This window comes from Stegodyphus dumicola, chromosome 1, assembly GCF_044657685.1.
Source record: "Stegodyphus dumicola isolate Sdum_Otavi_A_Nest chromosome 1, ASM4465768v1".
Lineage (NCBI taxonomy): Eukaryota > Metazoa > Arthropoda > Arachnida > Araneae > Eresidae > Stegodyphus > Stegodyphus dumicola.
In genome coordinates this window covers 199,720,166-199,744,706 of record NC_140768.1, presented here as the reverse complement: position 1 = coordinate 199,744,706, position 24,541 = coordinate 199,720,166, and the positions used below count along the sequence as shown (strand labels likewise).

The 24,541-nt window shown below is 37.7% G+C and overlaps 1 protein-coding gene across 1 annotated transcript in view; it reads right to left on the bottom strand.

Moving 5' to 3' along the window:
* mib1 (E3 ubiquitin-protein ligase mind bomb 1) overlaps nucleotides 1-24,541 on the bottom strand; it is a 251,283-nt gene that overhangs the window by 108,210 nt on the left and 118,532 nt on the right. The window contains exon 10 of the mRNA XM_085824668.1: nucleotides 23,212-23,319. Coding sequence (XP_085680794.1) covers nucleotides 23,212-23,319 — 108 coding nt within the window. The remainder of the gene's footprint in view (nucleotides 1-23,211; nucleotides 23,320-24,541) is intronic.

Below are 24,541 nucleotides of genomic sequence, written 5' to 3'. Positions count from 1 at the left end.
TCTTTTTTTTAAGTAAAAGTATACCTTTTCAAATTTGGTAACAAGAATACAAGTTCTAAAGATGTAATGGTCACTTGTGTTTTTATGACTAGACTATTTTATTTATCATGGATATAAAAATTTGAGATGAGATCTGCCATAAAATTTTTTCAGGCATGAGGAATAATTCACTCTGAAAGAAATTGCACAAAAAACTTTACAATGAAGCTCGACTTCAGTTCAAAGGAAGCACCGAAATGGAGATGGTGAAGATATGACGTGCTGAGGAAAAAAAAGGATTACGCTCTCAAAATTGGTTTGAAGGATCTAGAATCAGTTTCTTAATGGCAGTTCGTTTTATTTATACTTGGTGTTTAGAACTAACTTCGGCTAATCTTTGGAATATGATAACAGGTAGTTTGGCGACATTTTGGTAAGGCAATAAAGGTTACTAGCTAAACTTTACAATGAAGCTCGACTTCAGTTCAAAAGAAGCACCGAAATGGAGATGGTGAAGATATGATGTGCCGAGGAAAAAAAAGGATTACGCTCTCAAAATTGGTTTGAAGGATCTAGAATCAGTTTCTTAATGGCAGTTCGTTTTATTTATACTTGGTGTTTAGAACTAAATGATATAGATTTTGTGCATTCTGAGTTACAATATGAACGCAATATAACGCTGTTAAGTGAACCTAGTTCCAGAATGTCGCTATGGTAAACAAATATAGTGAATTTTAAAATGTGCATTTATTTTATTGTGGTTTATGTGCTATCGAAGATGTAGATTTAATTCAATCCAATAAGTTTAAATGAAATGCAAGAAAAATGCGTAGAATTTAATATTCCGTGCAAGTAAGTCATGTGGTGTATACATCAAATTTTTTTAATTACAAAAAGCTAATTAAGTTTCACTTTTAATGGAATGGTAAAAAATGCATATTTTTAGTAATACGAAGGAAGGAGATATCTAAATAATTGTGTAATCCATGAAATGAAATTACATTTAAAAATTTTTAAACTTCAATTCATTCTCAAAGGGTTAAGTTAATAGAATATGGCAAGCCTAAAGAGAAGATGACTTTTTGGAATGAAAACTGGTTCATGTTCACCTTAGATGTGAGGAAAACCACGAAACCAACCATGCAGCCACCGCTTTTGCCAGGGATCGAACTCTCAGTATTCAGTGGTCTTAACCAATCGGCCTCAATGAATTAAACTAGTTTAGGCTAATCTTTGGAATATGATAACAGGTAGTTTGGCGACATTTTGGCAAGGCGATAAAGGTTACTAGCTAGGACTTTAGCAGTGTACATGGATAAAGTCAAGAGTGTGCACAATGCCATTTTTGTGCAATTCTGGGATGTTTTTTTAAGTGAAAACAGGTCGACGTGTACATGGATGATACCGTGTATGTGCAATTCTTAAAAACACGACAAGCAGTGGGCGATTCTGCACTTTCTCCCAATTTCGCACCTAATCTTCGTCATGATTAAGCACTTTTGTTCCATAAAAGTTCTAGCATAAGCGTAATTCGGCTAGCAGATTGTTGGAAAAAAATGTTGATTAAAAAAAACATGCCTTTTCTTCGTGAAAACAAAATGGCGTCCAAAAACAAACTAGTAGGTTGCTGTAGCAAGGTTGGTCACCAAATTTTCGCCAAAAATCGCCAAGTTACCATAATTCAAAGATTAATGCTAACTTCCCTAGAATTTTGTCAGCATCAACTTCCCTCATATCAATCATTGCATTTCTCAGCAGTGCAATGATTCACATTTTGAATCATTGCACTGCTGTTGACTGGAATAGTGATATGAGGGAAGTCTGCGGCCATGTATTAATGTCTAGACTGTCAGTTAAAATAGGCAGCACTGACAATATTGTTGAAGTTGACGAAAGCCTGTTTTCACATCAAAAAAGCAAGGTTGGTCATATCCTTCTGCCTCAGTGGCTGTGCGGTAGGATTTTCTGAGAAACAAAAGAATGTTTTTTAGTTACTGTGTTTAACTGCTCTGCCAGAACTTTGCTTAAAGTTATCGAGGAAAATATTATTGATGCGACTACAATATAATTATACTGTTGGAAAGGATATAACACTGAAGAACTGAAAGTGGTTGGATTTAAACATTTCTATGTTAACCATAGATATAATTTTATCAATCATGATACTGGTTGTCACACACAAACTATTGAAAAGTTATGGAGCAGTGCGAAACGGTGAAACAAGCATCACTGTGGCACTGACCGTAAGCAATTAGATTTTTATTTAATTGACTTTATGTGGCGGCGCCCTAAAATGCAAATGTTTTCAGACATTTTAAATGATATCCAAAGTTCCATGCCTCCATGCTAATATTGATTCCCAAACTGATTCGTTTTGTGATTTCTTTGCAAAGTAGTCAAATTTACATTAAAATTTTTAATTTCTTTTTTCTTTTGGATATTTTTGAACTTAATGATATTGTAAATATTTTGGTGATTATTTTTATGCTTCAAATTTTTTGCCAAAGTGCCAGCTTTTGGTGATATCTGAATCCAGTCCCAATAACAGAACAGTACCCAATTTTGTTATATTTAGAGAATTTCACAGATTATAGGCCCAGTGGCGTAGCGAGGGGGGCAAGGGGATGCCTGTTGCCCAGGGCGCCTCTCGTAGAGGGGCGCCAAATGGTCACCAAACAAGATTTTCTGGAAAATTTCAGTTTTTATTTTGATCAATTTCTGGAAAATATATTTAAAATTAATAACTATTGTAATATAATTAATTCTTTATTTTCTTGATTTGTCTGATAAAATGTGCAATAAAATGTTTGCAGTACATGAACCAAAACGTTCTTTTGGACCACTTTATTTCTCCAAAGTAGAGATATATTTTAATTTTTTGAAACAAAATGCACATATATCTCCCGCTTTTTATTTTAAAATGATAACACGACCTCGTCCCGAATTTTTCAAACATATCCAGCTTCTGAAATCCAATTCCACAATCTGGAAATGACATTTTGGAAAAATCTTAACTCTTCCGCTACAATGGATTGCATTTGACTCTCCTGTAAACGACTGATGGCCTTTCTGGCTACCGAATCAACTAAGTCATCTTGCTGACACATCGTATATTCATTGCTACAAGGCATTCAATGCATGTCAATTGTTTTTAATCTCCTATTACAAAAGGCGTACTGCAGGTCGCTCCTTACTCCTTATCTAAAACGCATAGTTTTCGACGTCAAATACTAAATTTGCATATTCCCAACTTTGTAAACATTATAATTTTCCTTTATAATCTCTTCTATTTCCTTTTGTTCAAAAAGGTTGTTGATTATATGGTTATTTCCTACCGAACCCACAATGTCCCCTAATTCTTTTGAGCAGTGAATGTGACTGCATGACGTTAATTTGCAGTAGAAAAGAAACGGAACCTAAAACTCCACTACAGATCTTTAGAAAAAATGTTTTTCCAAACCTAAGAGTCGCACTTCAAATACTACTAACTATTTCATTATCAAATGCTAACTATGAACGTTCATTCAGCAAATTAAAATAAATTTTCACATATTTACAATCAACTAAGGGACAAGATCCCCTAAGTCATTTAGCATTTTTAAGTGTGGAAAGAGAAAAATTTGAAAGGATCGACTTTAATGAAGTAAATGATAAATTTACTTCATCCAAGGTAAGAAAAATGCATACATAGTAATTAATTGTATTAATGTATTATACTATTGATAATAAATATAAGTGCCCGACCAAGTCGAGGTGCACGTGATTGAAGTGAGATGAGGGCAAATTAAAATTTTTAAGTTGGCTGGTGGTGCGTCTTACAATTTTAGATCTTTGGCACTCCTAGTACGAACGTGTCCAGTTGGCTATGCCCTTTTGCATGCTATATGGTCACTTTACTTAACCTGTTCCGCCAAACTGAGTTAATGGCACTACAGGGTTAGGAAGTTATCCTATTCATTGCTAGCAATCTGACGGTTAGGCCGCCTTTCTACATTTTACTTTAATCTGTAGTTTCTTGGATATAATTATTTTCATTCACTTGCTTCATTATCTCTAAGATGCCCTTGTTGCAGTAATAGTCCGTGAACAGTCTATTCACAGGATATGTGATGTAGTCGGAAGGAAAGAACTGCTGTCGAAGGTGCTCTGTCAGAGGGCAGGAGAGCAGGTAATGAAGTGCGTCCGCGTCTTCCCCGCGAAAACCGCAAGAACAGTTGACGTCCCGTCTGAGGAAACGTCTGTAATACGCTGGGAATTTCCCGTGGTTGGTACAGGCTTGGAGGAAGAGTCGGTTGCATTTCAGCCGCTTGAGAGAAGGTATTGGGAAGATGTTGTAAGTAAATCTTCCTGTCTCTTCTTCCTACCATCGTGATGCCCATGTCTCTTGAAATGCTGTCTTGAGGAGCCTTTTTGCAACTTCTGCGGAAAGCGGAACTTCCTTGTCAATTTCTGGTTTGAGAGCTGCAGTCTTAGCTAGTTCATCCGCTCGTTCGTTGCCTTTCTGCCCGGTATGTCCTTTTATCCAGTTGATCTTTAAAGGTATGGAAGAGCCTAACGTCAAGAAGATCTCTCTAAGTGCTGCCGTGTGTGGATGTTTTGGAGGAAAGGAATTCAGCGCATTCAGAACACTCATGCTATCTGTGAAGAATGAAGTGTGAGCTGCTGGTTGTGTACCTAACCATAGTGCTGCTTCTTTGAGTGCTAGGGACTCGGCTTGGAAGACTGAAGCATGATCGCTTAGACGGAATTGTGCTTGATAAATTTCTTCATTGTTCGAAAAGACAGTGAACGCTGCCCCTACTCGTCCTGAAATTTTTGAACCGTCAGAAAAAATCTCTCTTTGTTGTCCTGAGGGTGGCGATTTGCACCAGGAAAGGATGGGTAGATCTCCTGGGTGTAAGTTAGGGGAATCTTGGAAGCTTTCTATGCTGGCATATGATAGATGTAAATCTTTTTTAGTGTGAAGGTCCTCTTTGTAATGTAGAAGTCGATAGATTGATCTTTCTAATTCTGCTTTTAGGTCGAGTGGGAGCGTGCCAGCTAAGACCTGAAGTGCTGCGGTTGATGTGGTGCTATACGCACTGGTGATTTTTAACAGGATTACTCGCTGTATTTGATGTAGTTTTTGACATATTCTTGCTGTGCCATTCATCCAGACTGGGCAGCTGTAGAGGATCATGCGTTCAATTGCATTAAGGTATAGATGTTTTAACAGGTGCCCCTTTTGGCTCCACTTGTCTGTGATTATCCTGTTTAGTTTATTGATGATTCGATGCGTCTTATCTCGGACTTCCGTAAGATGTGATACCCACGTGAGCTTCTTATCAAGCGTGAATCCGAGGTATTTAATGGTATTCTGGCGTCGCAATGGATGCCCTTCCCACTTTATGCGTGGTGGATTCGCGTCTATTTTTGAACTTTTTGGAAAGACTATCATCTGTGTCTTTTCAATACTGAAACACAGTTTGTTGTCTTGACTCCATTTTGCAAGCAATTTGAGTGCTGCGTCTGCTTTACGCTCTATTGTTGTCCTATTGCCTTCGTCTATTATGAGTATAATATTGTCGGCGTAAGCTTGTATCTTGGCATTGTCTCCAAAGTTGATGTTCAGCGCTGAGTCTGCAATTATGTTCCACAAGATGGGTCCGATATTAGACCCCTGTGGGGCTCCTTTGTGGTAATTCATCGTGATATTTAAGCCGTCTCTTTTGTAGGTCACTTGACGTTCTGTGAGGTAGCTTGCGATCAGTTGGTAAAGATTCTTTGGACATCGCAGGTCTTTTAGTTTTGTTTTGAGCGCTGGCCACCATAGTTTATTGAATGCGGAAGCTACATCAAGCGATATTATACACGTATGGAGGTTATTTTGTCTGTTATTTAAGATGATGTCTTGAACACGGTTGAGGGCGTCGGTGGTGCTCCGCCCTTTAGTAAACCCGAATTGGGCGGGGTTTAGTAGTTTGTTTTTGACCAGGTAATACGTTAATCTCTGCGTAAGCATCTTGTCAAGGACCTTGCCCCACGCTGAGAGTAAGCAGATAGGTCTGTAAGAACTGGGCATGGACTTTGGTTTTCCCTCTTTTTGGAACAATACTAGCTCTGCGTTTTTCCATTCCTTTGGAAAATAACCTAATTCAAGGCACTTGTTAAAGAGTGCTAGAATTTGTTTGTCGTCCGCGAGCCTAAGCTCTTCAATGGTTTCAATCGTGAGGCCATCCAGCCCAGGAGCTTTACCTCGGCGTGTTGAGTTTATCGTACGTTGCATTTCTTCGAGTGTGAACGGCTGATCGTCTTCCGAGTTTGGAATCTCGGTTGATTGGGAACGAATATCTGCATGGTATGTAGAGTCCTCGTTGGGGTCGTCTTCTGGAAAATGGAACCTCATGATTTCTCTAATTGTATCCTCAATTGTGTTCGTCATTGTGCCATCTTCTTTTTGAACTGAACCTATCTGTAATGGATCCATGCTCTTCCCTTTAGCTAGATCGAAGTATGTTCCGAACGGAGAGCTAACAGTGATTTTGTTCCATGTCATGTCCCATGCTTTTTTCTTTTCTTTATACATCTTTTGCCGGTACTGTGCATGTACCCTCTGGTAAAGCAGCCTGTTATGGGTCCTTTCCTCTCCAGTTGTTTTTTGGATTCTTTTCCTTGTTGCTCTGACCTTTTTCCTGAGAATAGTGAGATCTTTTGTCCACCATGGACAGGTGCGCGATCTTGGTTTCGAGTTATGTGAGAGAACTGTTCTTTGATAGATCTCGTGAAGACTAGTGGTAACTTCTCTTACATATTTATCGATTTCTTCGATAGTTGTCAGATTTCTAGGGTCTGCTAAAGATTTTTAGATATACCTTTTGAAACTTAGCCAGTCGGTATGTCGTACATTGATTTTCGATCTTCTCCATGTTGGGTAATGAATGCTGGAGATGTCAAAAGAGATATTATTATGATCGCTATTGTTTGCTTCGTCCGTTACCTTCCAATTATCGATCCGGATTCTGTCTCTGCTTATGATAAGTGTGAGGTCAATCCAGCTGTTACCACTTACTCCTGCGAAGGTTGGCGTATCCCCTATTTCATTGACTATCGATAGTCCAGTGCTGGCAATGAATTCGCATACTTTGAGGCCTCGTGTGTCCGTATTATGTGAGCCCCATAGGGGACTTTTGGCATTGAAATCTCCGGTAATTATTGTAGTCATGTTGTTATTGTCCTGCATAAACATTTCTAGGGTTGTCAGGATTGGTGCAATATCTCGCGATGGAGGACAGTATACCGTGATTAGTATAAATCTTGAGTCACTGCCTATTGCAAGCGCTATAATCTCCGGAGAGCTGAAAAGTTCCAGAACTGGGAGATTTGAGTCCGCTATAATCACTGCAGTTATTGCGTCTGTTCGAGAGTAGAACTTCCTATATTTTGTGGGGAATCCGTACAGTTTGTTCTGTACTGTGTACGGTTCCTGGATACATGCTACTTTGAGTTTGTCGTTTTGTTCAAAATTTATCTTTAAGTTTTCTGTTGCACTCCTGGAGTGCTTATGATTAATCTGGATTATTTGGATACTATCCATAATTTGTTCGTTGTTTTAATCTTTCGAGCTCTTTTAGGTAGCATGGGCATTTCTTATCTCGGCTATCATGTTGGGCATCGAGGCCTGTATTATATCGTTTATTCACCTTTGTGCAGTTGACACAGCTTGCTGCTTTTTGGTCACAGTTGGTCTTCTCGTGGTGTGTGGAGCCGCATCCGGCACAGACTTTATCTTCCTTGCAATATTATGCTGGGTGGTTATATAAATAATTTTTTAAGCAGAAATTTGAATTATCTGACGAAAATTAAACAAATCGACTAACGGGCAGGAAAGACATCAAATTCGATGCACCAAAATTTTCGATCTCACCCTTTCGGCGGGCAGTAAGACTTTTGTGGATGATGCACCTATTTGACACATTGCGAAACCTTTATAAACTCCCTTACGTTATATCTTGACCATTGTATGTTCAACTTCTTCGTTTTCATAAGGATCTTGAAAGCTACTGAGTCTATAGATAGAACCCAGTGCTGTCCAAAGCGGGCCTTCATGGCGAACAGAATCTCTATTTCACTTTCTGCTAGGTCGGTGTTCTGTATTTTAATGAAGTTTACTATCTCGTCTTTATTAATGTTCTCGTTGACATTGTAGACTATTATTCTGGGGTTTCTTTTTTGTGGATGTTTCGTCTCCACTACGTCCTTCAGCTTCCGATTTTCATTTATGGCCTCTTCAAGTATTGCCAGTTCTTCCTTTTTCGTAACTTCTACTAGGAGCCCTCCTTTGTTAACTCTCTTTATATTCTTGACACCTACTTTGAGTTTTCCTGGATCTATGTACTTCACCAGCTTCTCCTTTACCTCGTCGGATGTACTACCCTCAGTCTTAGGATAGACTAGTAATACATGCTCTGTCTCTTACCGTGATCTTGATTGTGATCGTCTAGATCTAGAACTACTTCTGGATGGCTGTCGAGATCTTGCAACTTCTGCAAAAGACAGCTATTGAGTGGAAACTATTCCTTGGATGTATGTCTCTATATTCTTAGTTTGTTCAATTTGTCCTTCCAAATTGGCAATTTTGTAACTCTGCTTCGAGACTATTCTTAACATATGGTCAAAGAAACCTCGTATCTTTTTGTTTGCTTTTGTGGAAATGTCGTCTCTATTTAAATATCCAATTAGATTAGTATAGCACTCTGAAGCCTATTGATACTCTGTACTGGCATCTACCAAAGTTATATCAACGTCTAGCTGTCGTGTACTGCTCTGTTTCTGTGTCTTATCTATTATTGGAGCACTGGCCGACTGCGTCTCATTGTCGGGGCGTTGCCCCTTAGGCTCTTTATTTTTTGGACGAACCATCTCACTTTGTGTTTTAAATGGTTCCAAAATAATTTTTTAAGCAGAAATTTGAATTATCTGACGAAAATTAAACAAATCGACCAACGGGCAGGAAAGACATCAAATTCAGTGCACCAAAATTTTCGATCTCACCCTTTCGGCGGGCAGTAAGACTTTTGTGGATGATGCACCTAGTTCGTGGTGTCAACATATATCCGCCACACTAAGCCTAACGCTTACTCAGAATTACAAATGCATATAACATTTTTCATACATGTACCAAAATCACAATTTTCAAAAAATAGGTAGAGAAACAGATATAAAATCCTATTTTGTACTCAAAAGTTATTAGCACAGTATATAAAAGCCTTGAGAGACAATGCTTACTCAGGATATGCAAATGAGGGCGGCGGACAGCAACAATTTTAAAAGTCTTCCTATCCTCGGAGATTTCCCTTCTTCGCAGAGAAACACCACAAATATCGCAACCGGAACTAGTAATCCATGGAAGAATCACATTTTCACAAACACAAGTGGTATAATTACCAAGATTTTAGCACTTTTAACGGAGCACACAAAACCACAACCAATATGGCCGCTGACATGCGCAGAACCTTTTGCATGCTATGCCATACGAAACGTTGCTGTATCAGTTTCCTCGAAGCCTTGATGCCAGGATGTGATAGACAATGTAACTGACTAAAAATGGCATGGCAAAACCCGGAGGGAACATAAGGTCGAAATCTTGAATCCTGAACATCACAATAAAGTGATTTTCCAGGTGACAGCTGCATAGGCTGCAAGTTGAGATTGGTGGAAGATTTGCTTTTCAAGAGGGTTTGTAGTTCTGAATCCAGGTGTAGTTCATCCGCAAGGGCAGCAAAGTTTATTGGCGAAGGAACGGCTAGTTCTTCAATACAAGACAAGGTGTCTGCAACAATGTTCTACGAACCCTCAATATAACGGATATCTGTTAAAAATTGCCTTATGAAGTCTAGGTGTGTCACTTGACGAGGAGAAGCTTTATCCGAAAGCTGTTGAAAAGCATAGGTTAAGGGTTTGTGATCTGTAAAGATCATGAAAACGCGTCCCTCTAGCATATGTCGAAAATATTTGACAGCTTCATAAATTCCTAATAATTCGCGATCGTAGGTACTGTATCTGGTTTGTTCTAGTGAGAGCTTTTTAGAAAAATATGAAAGTGGTCTCCATAATTCTTGATCTTTCTGTTGTAAAACTGCTCCTATACCTGTTGTTGATGCGTCAATGTGTTGAAAAATTAGGTTCTTTTTTTGAAGCAGAAGAGATGAAAAATATGAAACGTCTTCGCCAGGAATCAAGCCGCATACCTCTGGAGTACCGGCCCAGCGTGCAGAACCACTACACCACGAAGGCACACTAGGAAAGCGGGAAAAATACCTTATAAACGTAGAGTGATAATGGTTTAGGTGCGGAAGGATACTGCAAATTCGTTGCCGAAATTAAATCATTTTTGGAAAGCTTTGCGAGATTCTGTGGTCCAGGTTATAACAGGTTTATCGTTTTTCTTACTTCCAACGAAAAAAAGAATTTAGAGGTGGTTTGGGCATACCACGGATAGCGGTGACTCTATCTGTAAGGGGTCGAACGCCAGGGGTCGAGCGGAAATTTCATGATCAGGAAAGGATACTCTTGGTTGGCCAAAAACGCATTTGGAAGGATTAAGACTGACACCGTACCTGTGAAAACGTTCAACTGTTCTCAAATGTGATAGGTGCTCTTGCTCTGAAGAGGAGGAGATTAAGACATCATCAAAATAAGGTACACAAAAGTCGAGGCCGTTTAACACCTGATTCATGAAGCGTTGGAACGTTTGAGCAGCATTGCATAAGCCGAAAGTCATGACCGAAAACTCAAATAGTCCAAAAGGCGTAATAACCGCAGTTTTTGGAATATCAGCTGGGTTAACGGGCACTTGGCAATACGCCCGCTCAAGATCAAGGGTTGTAAAAATAGCTTTTCCCTCTAAAACTTGCATACAGTCTTGAATGTGCGGGACTGGCTAACGATCAGGAATTGTAGCTGCATTTAATTGAATCACATGTTCAGTTCGCGCCTCGACTCAATGCAACTTTCAATTATTATTGCAAGTTAAGAGAGGTAGATGACTTTAAGAAATTGTGTGATCTCATTGTATCTGATAAGTTGTATGAAACTCTTGATTCTAAAACAAAGGAACATATTAGTGTTCGGGAGGGCCAAAGTTGGTTCCAACCAAATCAGTTGGGAAGAGAATGTGATTTATTTTATTCATCCAGGGGTAAATCTTTAGCTGATACCAGTAACACGCGAATCGAAACTCCAGAAAATAAAAAGCTTAATTTTTTCAAAAACAATCTTAGAACAATCTTGGACCCCACTGGGCTATTAAATTATACACATTTCTTGCAGCACTTCATTCAAATATATGTAGTATCTGTAAGTGCGACACAACCACCAGAGGGCCTCATCGATGCGCCAGCAGCGAGGTGAAAGAGGAGTATGACAGATACTTTCTTCTGCTATCCCACGCGAAGGTCGTGAGATGTCTGTCTACACGTGAAGGTGTAGAATAAGGAACTGTAGTTTTCCACGCGAAGGTGGTAAATTGACTGTATAATACATCAGCAAATGCGAGTAGGCACTAATCGGTTAAGTGATAAGACTGGCAAAAGCTATACAGAATCCTGTTTGTATCAAACAGCACTTGTGATTAATCTAATTTATAACTTTTCTGATTATCTTTATTAAATGTTCTGTGGTGTGGAAAACAACGCTGGAATTGTTATTTAACATCTTCAACTCCCCCACTACAGAAAATCTGGGGGCTCTGACTGCGATATTTGAATACTTCATACTTGGATACTTCAGAGAAGGTACTGTGAAAACATTGCTTTATTTCTTTCTTGAAGATAGTGATACTTTTGTTTCGTTTTTAAAATGAGTTTCTTAAATAATTTAAAGAAAAGTGATTTAATAGTAATTGCGGAACAAATTGGACAGACTGTTCCAGAAAATGCTAAAAAAGCTGACATTAGAAAAATTATCGAAAATTCTGATATTTTCAAAACGAGTGTTGAATTTGTTCGTGGCGTCGTGAAATCGATCGCAGAGGATCGGACGCCTAAAACAAGTAATGAACACTATCTATTAGAGATCAAACGTCTTAAATTAGCTCAAATTGAGAAGCAGATTGAGCTAGAAAGTTTAAAATCACAATCATTATCGGCTGATAGAAAAACGCGCAGACTAGTGTTGAAGATATCATTAAAAGCGTCAAAACGCTAACTATAGCTGTACCCCAGAAACCGGAAGCTCTGCATTTGTTTTTTCAGTCACTTCAGAAAGCTTTTACTACTAAAAGTGTACCAGTGGAGTTAAAATCAGAAGTGTTGATTAATTTGTTAGGTGATAAATGTAATAATGTTTTAACATATGTTTCTGAACAAGAAATCGTGGATTATGATAAATTAAAACTCTAATCTTGAAAGAATTTCAGCCGACACCGCGTGAGTGTTTGAACAATTTTAAAAATGCACAGAGACATTCATTTGAATCACATGTTCAGTTCGCGCCTCGACTCAATGCAACTTTCAATTATTATTGCAAGTTAAGAGAGGTAGATGACTTTAAGAAATTGTGTGATCTCATTGTATCTGATAAGTTGTATGAAACTCTTGATTCTAAAACAAAGGAACATATTAGTGTTCGGGAGGGCCAAAGTTGGTTCCAACCAAATCAGTTGGGAAGAGAATGTGATTTATTTTATTCATCCAGGGGTAAATCTTTAGCTGATACCAGTAACACGCGAATCGAAACTCCAGAAAATAAAAAGCTTAATTTTTTCAAAAACAATCTTAGAAAAGCTCAGAACAATTTCAAGGATTCAGGGAAGTTTGTAAATCAGGGTAGTAGTAAACCAGAACGTATTTGCTATGTATGTGGGAGTAAAGGGGCATTATTTCATTTTGCGAGAAATTGTCCCAAACGGTTAGAAAAGGAGGAAAGTTTGTCTCCAAAAAATGTATCTGAGTTAGAGATTGGATGGGATAATGCAGCTAAAAATAAGTTAGAATTTATTGAACTGTTGATTGATGGTAAGAAAGTAAAATGTTTAATAGATTCTGGAAGTGAATTGATAGTTGTAAAGAAATCTCTTTTTCCGAATAAATTATCAAGTGGATGTATAGAGTTCAAAAGTTCGTTTGGTCACGTGGTTAAAGCGGAAACGGCGAAGTAGGAAAAAAGATCTAATAGCATCACTTGTAGACCAACTGCCCAATTTCAATCCCAGTGCTTTTTAAATACGAGCAAGCCATTCCGGGCAAAGCAGAAGGAAAAACTGGGTGATAGACATAGATCCTAAGTCAGCAGAACACCTAGTTAAGCTAGGCCGTCTTTTAGTGGGTTTTGAGTCTTGTCCTCTCCGTCCGTACATTAGGATCATACGCTGTTACAACTGCCAGGAGTTCGGTCACTAGGAAATGTAAAAACGCTACAGTCTGCGCGAAGTGTGGTAACAGCCACTCGACGCAGGAGTGTAGCTCGGAAAAAGTGAGTTGCACTAATTGCTGCAGTAGTAATTCTGAAAAGGGGACCTCTTTCAGCACAGATCACCCAGCTACTTCAAGTTCCTGCCCAGTATATGGAGCCCATTTCGAGAGTCTGAAAAGGACCACTACAAAGAACTAAACCAAGATGACACTAAACAAACATATAGCAGGTTTTCGATTTTTACAGTGTAACTTGCAGAAGTGCTATGCAGCAACCATAAATACGCTGCAAGTAATGACATATACTGCTGCCAATGTCGGAATCTTCCAAGAGCCATATGTTTACAACGGAGTGATTCCTAGTGTTCCAACACATTGCAGAACGTTTCTCTCAAAGAATCAGCTAGCTGCGATTATTTACAGTAGCCCTCTTTCCTCTCTCCTAATGAAAATCACAGAGCATACAGTCTCCATCAGACTAGACACTAGTAATTGCAGCATTGATATTATTGCTGTGTATCTACCCCCGAGTGAAGATATTACCTCTCTATTAGAGGAACTTAATTCTAACCTTCTAACTGGGGCATCACACTGTATCATAGCAGGAGACTAACGCCACCAGTCAACTATGGGGTGCTGACTCGGAGAACCGAAGGGGAATTGCGGTACTTGAATTCTTAGACAGTAAGCATTTCATTGTCATCAACGCTCAGGACTCACCGCCTACCTTTGAAACATCTAGAGCTCGAGGGTGGCCAGATCTAACAATATCAACTCCCAATACAACTCCGTACATACAAGATTGGACAGTGAGTGACCTGCCGTCACTCAGTGATCACAAAATTATTACTTACAGGCTAGATACTCCTATAGACTACATAATAAAGAAAAGATTCAAAACAGCATTTGGAGGACATTCCGTTTTACGGGAACACATTCGAGCGCATGTAGAGAAATTTATCAAAGATTTCAACAACTGCCAGGACAGAAACTCCTTAGATAATCTCTACGACTTACTAGTTACAAAAATAGTGCAAGCCGCCCACAAAGCATATCGTTTGAAATCTGTAAAGGCAAAACACTCGATATCCTGGTGGTTACCAGAGCTTAACACAGAGAGGAGCAGAGTTCGAGCACTTCGCAGAAAAGCACAATGCACGGTAGATCCATATCTACGGCAACTCAAAATGATAACATACAATAAAGCCAGAGCTTTATATAAAAGAAAAATTAAAGAGGCCAAGTTAATCTCATGGAGAACTTACTGTAGTAATGTCACTAAAGCCTTTGGACCTACTCAAAAGATAACATGTAACAAGGTGTTTCGTCCTACGACCCTTTCGCCTATGGTGAATAGCACTGCCTCATCCAACATCGAAGTAATCAGTGAGATCATAAATGCAGTTTTTCCTGACGATGATGAAGAGGTGGAGAGGAAGGAAGAGGAAGAGGAGCAAGAGGAAGCGAGAAAAACCTACAGTATGAACTTTCGCCAAGTTACCAGAAGAGACGAACTCCCTCTTACGCAAATGGAAGTGGATAGCATCATACGTACTCTGGCACCCAAAAAAGCTCCAGGTCCGGATGGAATTGATAATATCATCATTAGAGAGATACACCGGGAATTCCCAAAACTATCCCTTGTGGTCATTTCAGCTTGCTGGAAACATCAGTACTTTCCTAAAAATATGAAGTTGGCAGAAGTGGCGTTATTCCTAAAATCAAGCAAAACTCTGGCAGAACCTACATCTTACAGGCCAGTCTGTCTACTGCCAGCGCTTGGTAAGGTATTGGAAAGAGTAATTCTTTACAGATTGGACTTCTTCCTGCAAAGGAACAACGCCCTGCATCCCAACCAATATGGATTCCGAATGGGCAACTCAACTGAACATGCCATAAAAGACTTAATGGCCACTATCAAACAGAACAAGGATAACGATTTGCACTCACTGGCAATAGCCATTGACATCAAGGGAGCCTTTGACTCCCTTTGGTGGCCAGACGTAATAAATTTGCTGCACAACATGGCGTGCCCAACGGCCATTATTACCATCCTTCGCTCGTACCTTCAAGATCAAAGTGTACAAGTAACATCAGACAGCGGCATTTATGTCAAAAATGTCTTTAGAGAATGCCCACAGGGGTCATGCCTTGGACCAACGCTGTGGAATATAGTGGCAAACTCGGCATTTCGTCAGTTTGAGAGCGTAGAATATGCTCGAATCATAGCCTATGCGGACGATTTTATGCTAGTTGTGGCAGGAAGGAGTAACCTCGAAAAGAAATCTCAATACTGTCTTGATCTGTTCTCCCAATGGGCCAGAGCACATAAGCTTCAGATTTCGGCAGAGAAAACTAAAGCTTTGCTCATAGGACGCAGCAGGCAGCTAAGACGCAACCCAAGCATTAAACTCCATGGGATACTGGTAAAATGTTTCCCCCAATTGAAATATCTTGGGCTATTACTCGACAACAGACTTTCTTGGATGCCACATGTCAGGAATCTTAAGACTCGAATTAGCATCCTAAGCAACAACATGAGACGCATGACTTCGCATAAATGGGGTATCTCATCTAAGCTACTAAAAATTTGGCATAGAACCATTACAGAAAGAGTAATAACTTATGGAGCAGCAATCTGGGGTGGCGAACTTACCTCTCATATGAAAAGATCCCTGCTCTCTATTCAGAGACAGCAGCTACTTCAAGTATGCAGGGCCTACCGTACCACGTCAACACTAGCCCTACAACAACTAGCAGGAATTCCTCCCCTAGATTTGATAGTAGAAAGGGAGGCAGCTATCGTAAGGGTTACCAGGCTGGGTCAAACTTCAACAATCTGGGGACATAGTTATCATTACTTGGACTACGAGGAGCAAAACAACTGCAATAACTTTCATCCAACAGCTTTTAATCTCTCTGACGGTATCAGTATAAATGACCAACCAATTCAGAGGTACAGTAATAACCTTTTCACAGATGGCTCCAAAACTGAGAATGGCACGGGCAGCGCCTTCTGTAGACTAGAAAATGGAGTTGTAACATTCGAGTGGAAAAGGAAATTAGGCTCGAACAACTCGGTATACCAAACAGAGCTTCTAGCTATCAGTGCTGCAATTAGATATGCGAACACATGTCAACAGGAGAAATTCTCCATACTCAGTGATTCGGCATCAAGTCTGGCGGCTATCGCAAGTCAAAACAGCCGGAGTCCATTGGTATACAGAATTCAGAAAGAGCTTCTGACAATGCCTATTTCGCAAAGACCCACTTTAAAATGGGTTCCCGCTCACACAGGGATTCAAGGCAATGAAGCTGCTGACCTACTGGCCAAGCAGGCAGCCAACTGCACGGATATATTAGAAAGACCAACTAAACTTCCTTGGTCTCATATTAAGCGAACAACTTTGACAAGTTTGCTACAAAATTGGCAAAGTAGATGGACAGAGGCAGAAATAGGACGAAGGACATTTCGCTTACTGCCAAAAGTTAACATGGAAATAAAGACCCACTGTGCTAGCCTAACACAGTTCTTGACAGGTCATGGACCATTCCCAGTATACCTGAACAGATTCAGACTTAGGGATACTCCTTTCTGCGAATGCGGAGAGGAAGGCAACACGGACCATTATTACTTCCATTGTGTATATACAAGAGCCTGGCACTTGAAGAAACCAGCGGACTGTGCCTGGGCAATGTGGACGACTAACACACTCAAAAACAGAATAGCCCTTGATAAAATAGAGAAAATCTCAGGACACTGCCTAAGCAGAAACAACCGTGGATAATATTATAATGTTTCAAAAGTTCAGAACTTAAATCAGATAACCAGAATAACGCTTAGTGCCTTGCAGATAACAATATGTAAAAACTGTTATTAGTTTATAATATTCAACCTTGTTACTCTGGAGTCTTCCCCGCCGTGATGGTATATAATTCCGTTTGGTTCATGTCCGTGGTCGGAAGCCATCATAGTGGTGCACTCACTCACTCCTCCCTTCCTGTCTAAAAATGATCTGTTGTGACCAGGTGATGTTTACACAATATGAAAATGATTTTGTCGCGTCGGAAAGGAATATTTTGTCTTTTATTTCTGCAGCCATTGAGGGAGACAGCGAAACAGATTTATAGCATATTAAAGATGAAGGATTATGCAATACTGTTTCCACTCTTATTAATGAGCATAAACCATTAGAAAAGCCGCGCAGTACAGACTTAAAAATGAAAATAATATTAAAAGATGAAATTCCAGTTTCTCAGCTTTTGAGGAGAATTCCTTTTGCGGATCAAAAAATTGTTGATAAGAAAGTAAAATGTTTAATAGATTTAATGCGCGAACCAAATAGATGAATGGTTAAAGGATGGGATTATAAAGCCGTCGTGTTCAGAATATGCTTCGCCAATTGTTTTGTGTAGGAAAAAATGTGGGAAGACACGGATTTGTGTTGACTTTAGGCAGTTAAAAAAATAGTTAAGGATTCTTTTCCTATGGCACAAGTAGAAGAGGTTTTAGATCGTTTGGGTGAAGCAGAGGTTTTTTTCGACATTAGACTTAAAAAATGGGTTTTTTCATGTTCCAGTGGAGGAAAACTGTACTAAATATTTGGCATTTATTACTCATTCAGGCTTGTACGAATTTCTAAAAGCACCTTTTGGTTTGTGCACATCCCCTAATGTGTTCCAAAGATTTATTTATAATGTGTTTAGAGACTTAATTCGGGATGACACTGTTGTTACTTACATGGACGATTTTATTATTCCAGCGCGAAACGAGAAAGAAGGTTTAGAAAAGTTGAAATGCGTTTTAGAAGTAGCCAAAGAATATGGTTTGGAGATTAATTTTAAGAAATGCCAATTTTTGAAAAGAAAAATAGAATTTCTTGGGTATGTTATTGAGGATGGTAGAATTCGCCCCTCTACTGAAAAAACTAGGGCTGTTCAAAATTTCCCGGAACCCAAAAACCTTAAGCAGATTCAAAGTTTCTTGGGCCTTACTAGGTATTTTAGGAAATTTATTGCGAATTATTCAAAAATAGCGAAACCACTAAGTGATCTTCGTAATGGAGCAGAATTCAAATTTGGGCCTGAGCGAAAAGATGCATTTAATAAATTGAAAGAACTTTTATCCACAAGTCCGGTTCTTCATATTTTTAAACAAGGAGCACCATTAGAATTGCATACAGACCCAAGCAGTCAAGGTTTTGGCGCTGTATTGCTACTAAAGTCAGATGATGGACAGTTACACCCCATTTACTTCATGAGTAAAAAAAAAACTAGTCTCCAACAAGAGAAGCTATCTAGTTATGAGCTTGAAGTTTTAGCTATAGTAGAAGCTCTAAGAAATTCAGGAATTACCTTTTAGGATCTAAGGTCAGGATAGTTACGGATTGTGATGCTTTCCAGAAGACCATGTTTAAGATCTAACCCCTAAAGTGGTGAGATGGGCGTTACTTCTAGAAGAATTTGACTATGAAATTGTTCACAGATCTGGGCAACAAATGAAGCATGTGGATTCATTAAGTAGAAACTCTGTTATGATGGTTACTTGTTCTCAGGGAGAAGTTACAGCCAAAATTGCAGCTGCACAAAGAAGTGATGAGCGTCTCCAGTTGCTAAAATACTTGGTCGAGCAAGGACTAAAGAAAGATTTTCTAGTGAAAAATGGAGTATTATACAAGTTCGACAGTGGTCGTGAGTTACTTGTGGTATCCGAAGAATTAGAGCTAGAAATCATACGTAGTATCCACAACAAGGGACACTTCGCAGTGTCTAAAACAGAAGATCTGCTAAAAACCGACTTTTATATTCCTAACCTTAGAAAACGAATTGAGCAAGTTATTTCAAATTGTGTAGAATGTATTTTGTGTGACAGAAAACGAGATAAGAGCGAAAGGTTGCTGAATGCCATACCAAAAGATAGTATCCCTTTGAACACTTTTCATATCGATTTTATAGGACTATTACCGTCGACAAATAAGAACTACAATCACATCTTAACCGTGGTTGATGCATTCACAAAGTTTGTGTGGCTCTATCCAGTAAAGTCTACATCAGCTCAAGAGGCATTGCAGAAGCTGAAACTGCAACAATCAACTTTCGGTAGTCCTTTGAGAATTATAAGCGATGAAGGTACGGCGTTTACCTCTAAAGACTTTGAAGATTACTGTAGTCAAGAGAAGATTCAGCACATATTTACAACTACAGGCGTTCCTAGAGGAAATGGACAAGTAGGAAGGATTCATCTCACTCTTATTCCAGTCCTATCTAAATTATCCATAGATGATCCAACCAAGTGGTACAAATATGTTGGAGATGTACAAAGGATCTTAAACAGTACTAAGAGCAGAAGCACAAAGAGTTCTCCATTTGAGCTTCTCACTGGTGTTAAAATGAGAAATCGAGAAGACTTAAAGATTATGGAAATTCTTCAAGAAGAAGAAAGACATATTATGATGAAAGATCGAGAAGATATGAGAGAGGAAGCAAGGAAAAACATTTTAAAAATTCAGGAAGAGGATAGAAAAACATACAACAAGAGAAAAGAGGCACAAGTATACAATGTGAACGGCTTAGTTGCCATACAAAGAACGCAGAATGGAGGTGGATTAAAGTTAAAGCCAAAGTTCTTCGGTCCATATCGTGTAACAGCGAGGAAAGTCAAAGATCGTTACCAGGTGGAAAAAGTGGGACACCATGAAGGTCCTGGATGTACCACTACAGCAGCTGATCTCATGAAGCCGTGGAATTCTACTATATAGGACTATGTGTGGTTCTTCCACACTTCCTTCTTTTTTTTTTTCCTTTTCTTTTGTTTTTTTAAATTTATTTTCAGGTGCTGTCTTGATGTTCCAGTGCTGCTAATCCGTGTTTTCGAGGACGGAAAAGTGTCAGGACAAGCTGTAGTATCTGTAAGTGCGACACAACCACCAGAGGGCCTCACCGATGCACCAGCAGCGAGGTGAAAGAGGAGTATGAAAGAGACTTTCTTCTGCTATCCCATGCGAAGGTGGTGAGATGTCTGTCTATACGTGAAGGTGTAGAATAAGGAACTGTAGTTTTCCACGCGAAGGTGGTAAATTGACTGTATAATACATCAGCAAGTGCGAGTAGGCACTAATCGGTTAAGTGATAAGACTAGCAAAAGCTATACAGAATCCTGTTTGCATCAAACGGCACTTGTGATTAATCTAATTTATACCTTTTCTGATTATCTTTATTAAATGTTCTGTGGTGTGGAAAACAACGTTGGAATTGTTATTTAACATCTTCAACTCCCCCACTACACATATTTCCTTAAATTATTTTAACTTAATTAAATGATATTTCAAGTCAAGTAGAAAATAGCATCCAAAATTGCAAATTTTTTAGATTAAATAACCCCACCAATTTTTCTCGTACGGCAATTCTTATAATTTGTTTTTGAATTTGTGGGATATATACATATGTACATAGAACTGAACTTTAGAACTCCTAATGGATGTTAGAATGAAAAGATGTAATCAGCAACTTTTCTCTGTGTTATGTATATATGTATATGATTAGTTAGTAATGTGATTTGTAAATTAAATATCTTATTATCTTAGAAGCCTTTCTTTTTATGATGAGTAGTGCCTCTGATGAAAAATATTCCCAGACATCCACCTTAGGATTAGAAAGAGAAAATTTTCAGAAAAGGTAAGCCTTTATTCTAAGAATGATTATCTTATTAATCATAACAATAGTAGATGAATCTCATGACAGTGACAAATGGCAGTCTACTTATTACAAACCAGTTACCAACTTATATTCCTACCGATTACATGTATTTTGAACATCAACATGCACTCTACGATTGACTCGAATAAAACTTCATTTCATGCAAATTGGAAAATTGACGATTACTCAGCAATACATTATATTCTTGTAAGAAACTATCATTGTTTAGTACATCTCACAGACCCATGATTGAACTATAAACTGGGGGGGGGGGAGTCCTTTTTTCAAACTGTAGCTTACAGATGATTTTAAAACTTAGCGATGCCATAAGATTGCAATCGCAATTTATTTGGTTATGGTGCTAAAAGCACCTACTTTTATATATTAAAAAAATTTTTTTTGGTTGTTTTGGGCTAATTTTAGCTTTTTTTGCCATTAACCCTTTGCGGCTCAGTGTTCCACTACATGGAACACCCAAATTGAATCGCTTCTGAAACCGTAAATAGATAAAAATGCCTTTATAATATACTTTGAACTTTTCTTTTTAAACAGTAGATAGCAGCATACCACAAGGAGACACAGAATTTTCATTTATGATGTGTTATTAAAATTCACTTTTTTTCAAGTAATTTTTTTCAATTTTTTAATGATATAAAAAATTTTATTTGTAAAAAAAAAAAATTAGGCATAATTTTGCTGGCTGTACTCCAAATTATTTGTTCTATATTTTTTTAAATCTTTCACACAAAAACCATATGCAGAACCATTGAATGAAACCGGGTGTTCCATTACCGGGAACACTGCGCCTTTAGCGATCTCATGCTGTTACGAATCAGAACATCTGTGCTTAGGAGAGAACATCCGTTGTTTTGGGGAGGGGGAATGAATTCAAACAAAGCAGTATTGAGGGGTGAGGTGTGTTTTGTGTTATGAAAGCCCTAATATTGGCATTTCAAATTTTTTGGGAGTGGTTTTTAGGTGTGAATTTTATTAGTAGCTTGACTCATCTTTACTTAGATCTGAGCGAATTTTTTGCTGTCGCACTTTAGTCTCATTCCCGTTAATTTCCAATAATTGTGTAGATATTTTTCGTGTATGTACATATTATAGGCTTATTTTTCTTTATTGTTAATATTAATCGTAGTTAATTTTTTATTATTAATTTTTCATAAATGGTGCGGAGAGATCTAACTCTTTCGAAAGTGCTCTTTCCGAAAATTTGTAAATATTTTTGTATATAGGACTTGTGTATATAAATATTTATCTCATTTATCCATATATATTCAAGAATATTGTGTATATCCAGGAAAAAATGTATACAGCCATAATACAGAGTGCTTCAATGCAATGCTCGCTTAGTCACACTTTTAAAAGCTCTGACGGCGCAGTGTTCCATCTCATGGAACACCCACATAATTAAAACGGTAAGTGCAATTTTTACAAAATTTTACCTGTATACTCCTTTAGGACTAAATAGACTGCGTACAACTTTTTTTTGTTGAAATTCCGACGTTAACGTATAGTGCGCCGCAAAGGGTTAACACGTAAATATAAAAAATAGTAACTATGATAGGAAGAAACCACAGCTATCTTATGGGGGTGGGAAAAATTCTTAAATTCAAAAGTTAGAGTCAATCAGATGTTGATAAGCTAAGGTGTTAGCAAGTGTAATTTCCTATTTTTTGCTCTCAGAATTGACAGTAAAAGTAGAATCAAACAGGATGCAAGGGGGGAGGGATGCATGATGTAGATTTTATTTTAGCATGAACGCTTTCAGCGATTCATACATGATTGCCTTCTTCAGCTGCAACTAAAGACAAGAACAGTAAACAGAAAGACACATTTTAAGAACATCCTAAAAATTGATCCTAGGTGCCTTCTATTATGAAAAGAAGCAAAGCAAGTGGTTGCTATCTAGAAACAAAGGATATCCTGCCTTAAAATATAGTAGTTAGATTTACCTAAAAGCATATTTATTCATATTTGTTCATATCAAAATTGAGAAATTATAAACAAAATTTCTCAAAACATTTATCAAAAGGTTATGTACATAATATGAAACTAGCATTCAGAAAGAAAAAAAAACATTATTTTATGGAGGAGCTAATTCACTACATGATACGATTTAGGAAAAGAAAAATGAACAAACCTCTATTTCTACATCTGCATTGTGCCGTAAAAGAATCTTTATCACTTCAATGTGTCCATTCTGACTAGCAGCTTGAAGAGCAGTATGACTAGCAAACACTCCATTAACCTGAAAGTTTTTATATCATTTTTAGCATAAACTGCAGTATGAATACAAAATCATAATTTATAAAAATCAAATGTAAGAAAAAGATATTTTTATATACATGATTATTTATCTTTAAAGTAGATAATAGACATATAATAAATAGTTCATTACCATATTTAAATATTAAACCACTATGTGTCTGTTATTACATTTAACAGAACCCACTTATCTGAAAGAAGGGCAAAAGATTTTGATATCATATTTTTTTAATAACCCATATCAGGCTTGTTTCCATATAAATTAGTACTTTTGTATACATCATTTTCTTTAATCACATTATTTTTAAATATATTTTAAGTAAAATAAACTTCAGATTCATTATTTAAAAAATATGCAAATAATTATAAAAAACTGTTACATTTTTATGGCATGATTCAGATTTGTCATACTTGGAAATTTTTATTCTACTGTTTCAGATACTAAAAAAATGCAATTCCTCAAAGAATAACAAAAATACACTGGATATGCACAGCATTTAATTTAATGAAATTTTTTATATAAGTTTTTGGTAGCTTATATACTTTAAAACCAATCTTTTAGCAAACTGTACATTTTAATTGATATAGTCTATGAATGAATATAAACACTTACAAGATTTTTTTCACAGCTCAATATTTTTGCATGCAAATATACTGTGATCTCTTGTTTATATTATACAAGGTGTTTCATTTCTGAGGTTATGGCCCTCTTTACTGTCTTCTTTTTTTAGCATATTATACAAGCCATGTCTAAAAAACCTCCAGGACTGATGTTAGTATAAGGAAACAAATACGGTGAAACTTTGACTCAAAAATTAATTTATCCCTAAAGGACATCTGTTATCTGAAATGTTCATAAACAAAACATTTTCCCCATAGGGATTAATATAAAATGGATTAAGCTGTTTCTGGACCAGAGATGATCGCCTATTTAAAATTTGCATCTGTATTTTTTGCACAAGAGCAGTATAACAAATATTGCTCTTGTGATACAATAATGAAAAGCACAAAATAATGAAAATAAACAAACAAAAAAAAAAAAAAAAAAAAAAAAAAAAAAAAAAAAAAAAAAGAGAGAGAGAGAGAGAGAGAGAGAGAAAGAAAGAAAGCACAAAAATAATGGAAATCATCAAATCTAAGACACCGGGGGGGGGATATGAAGGTTTTCAGGTTTTATATTATGCTCAGGGCATTTTTTTTTAACA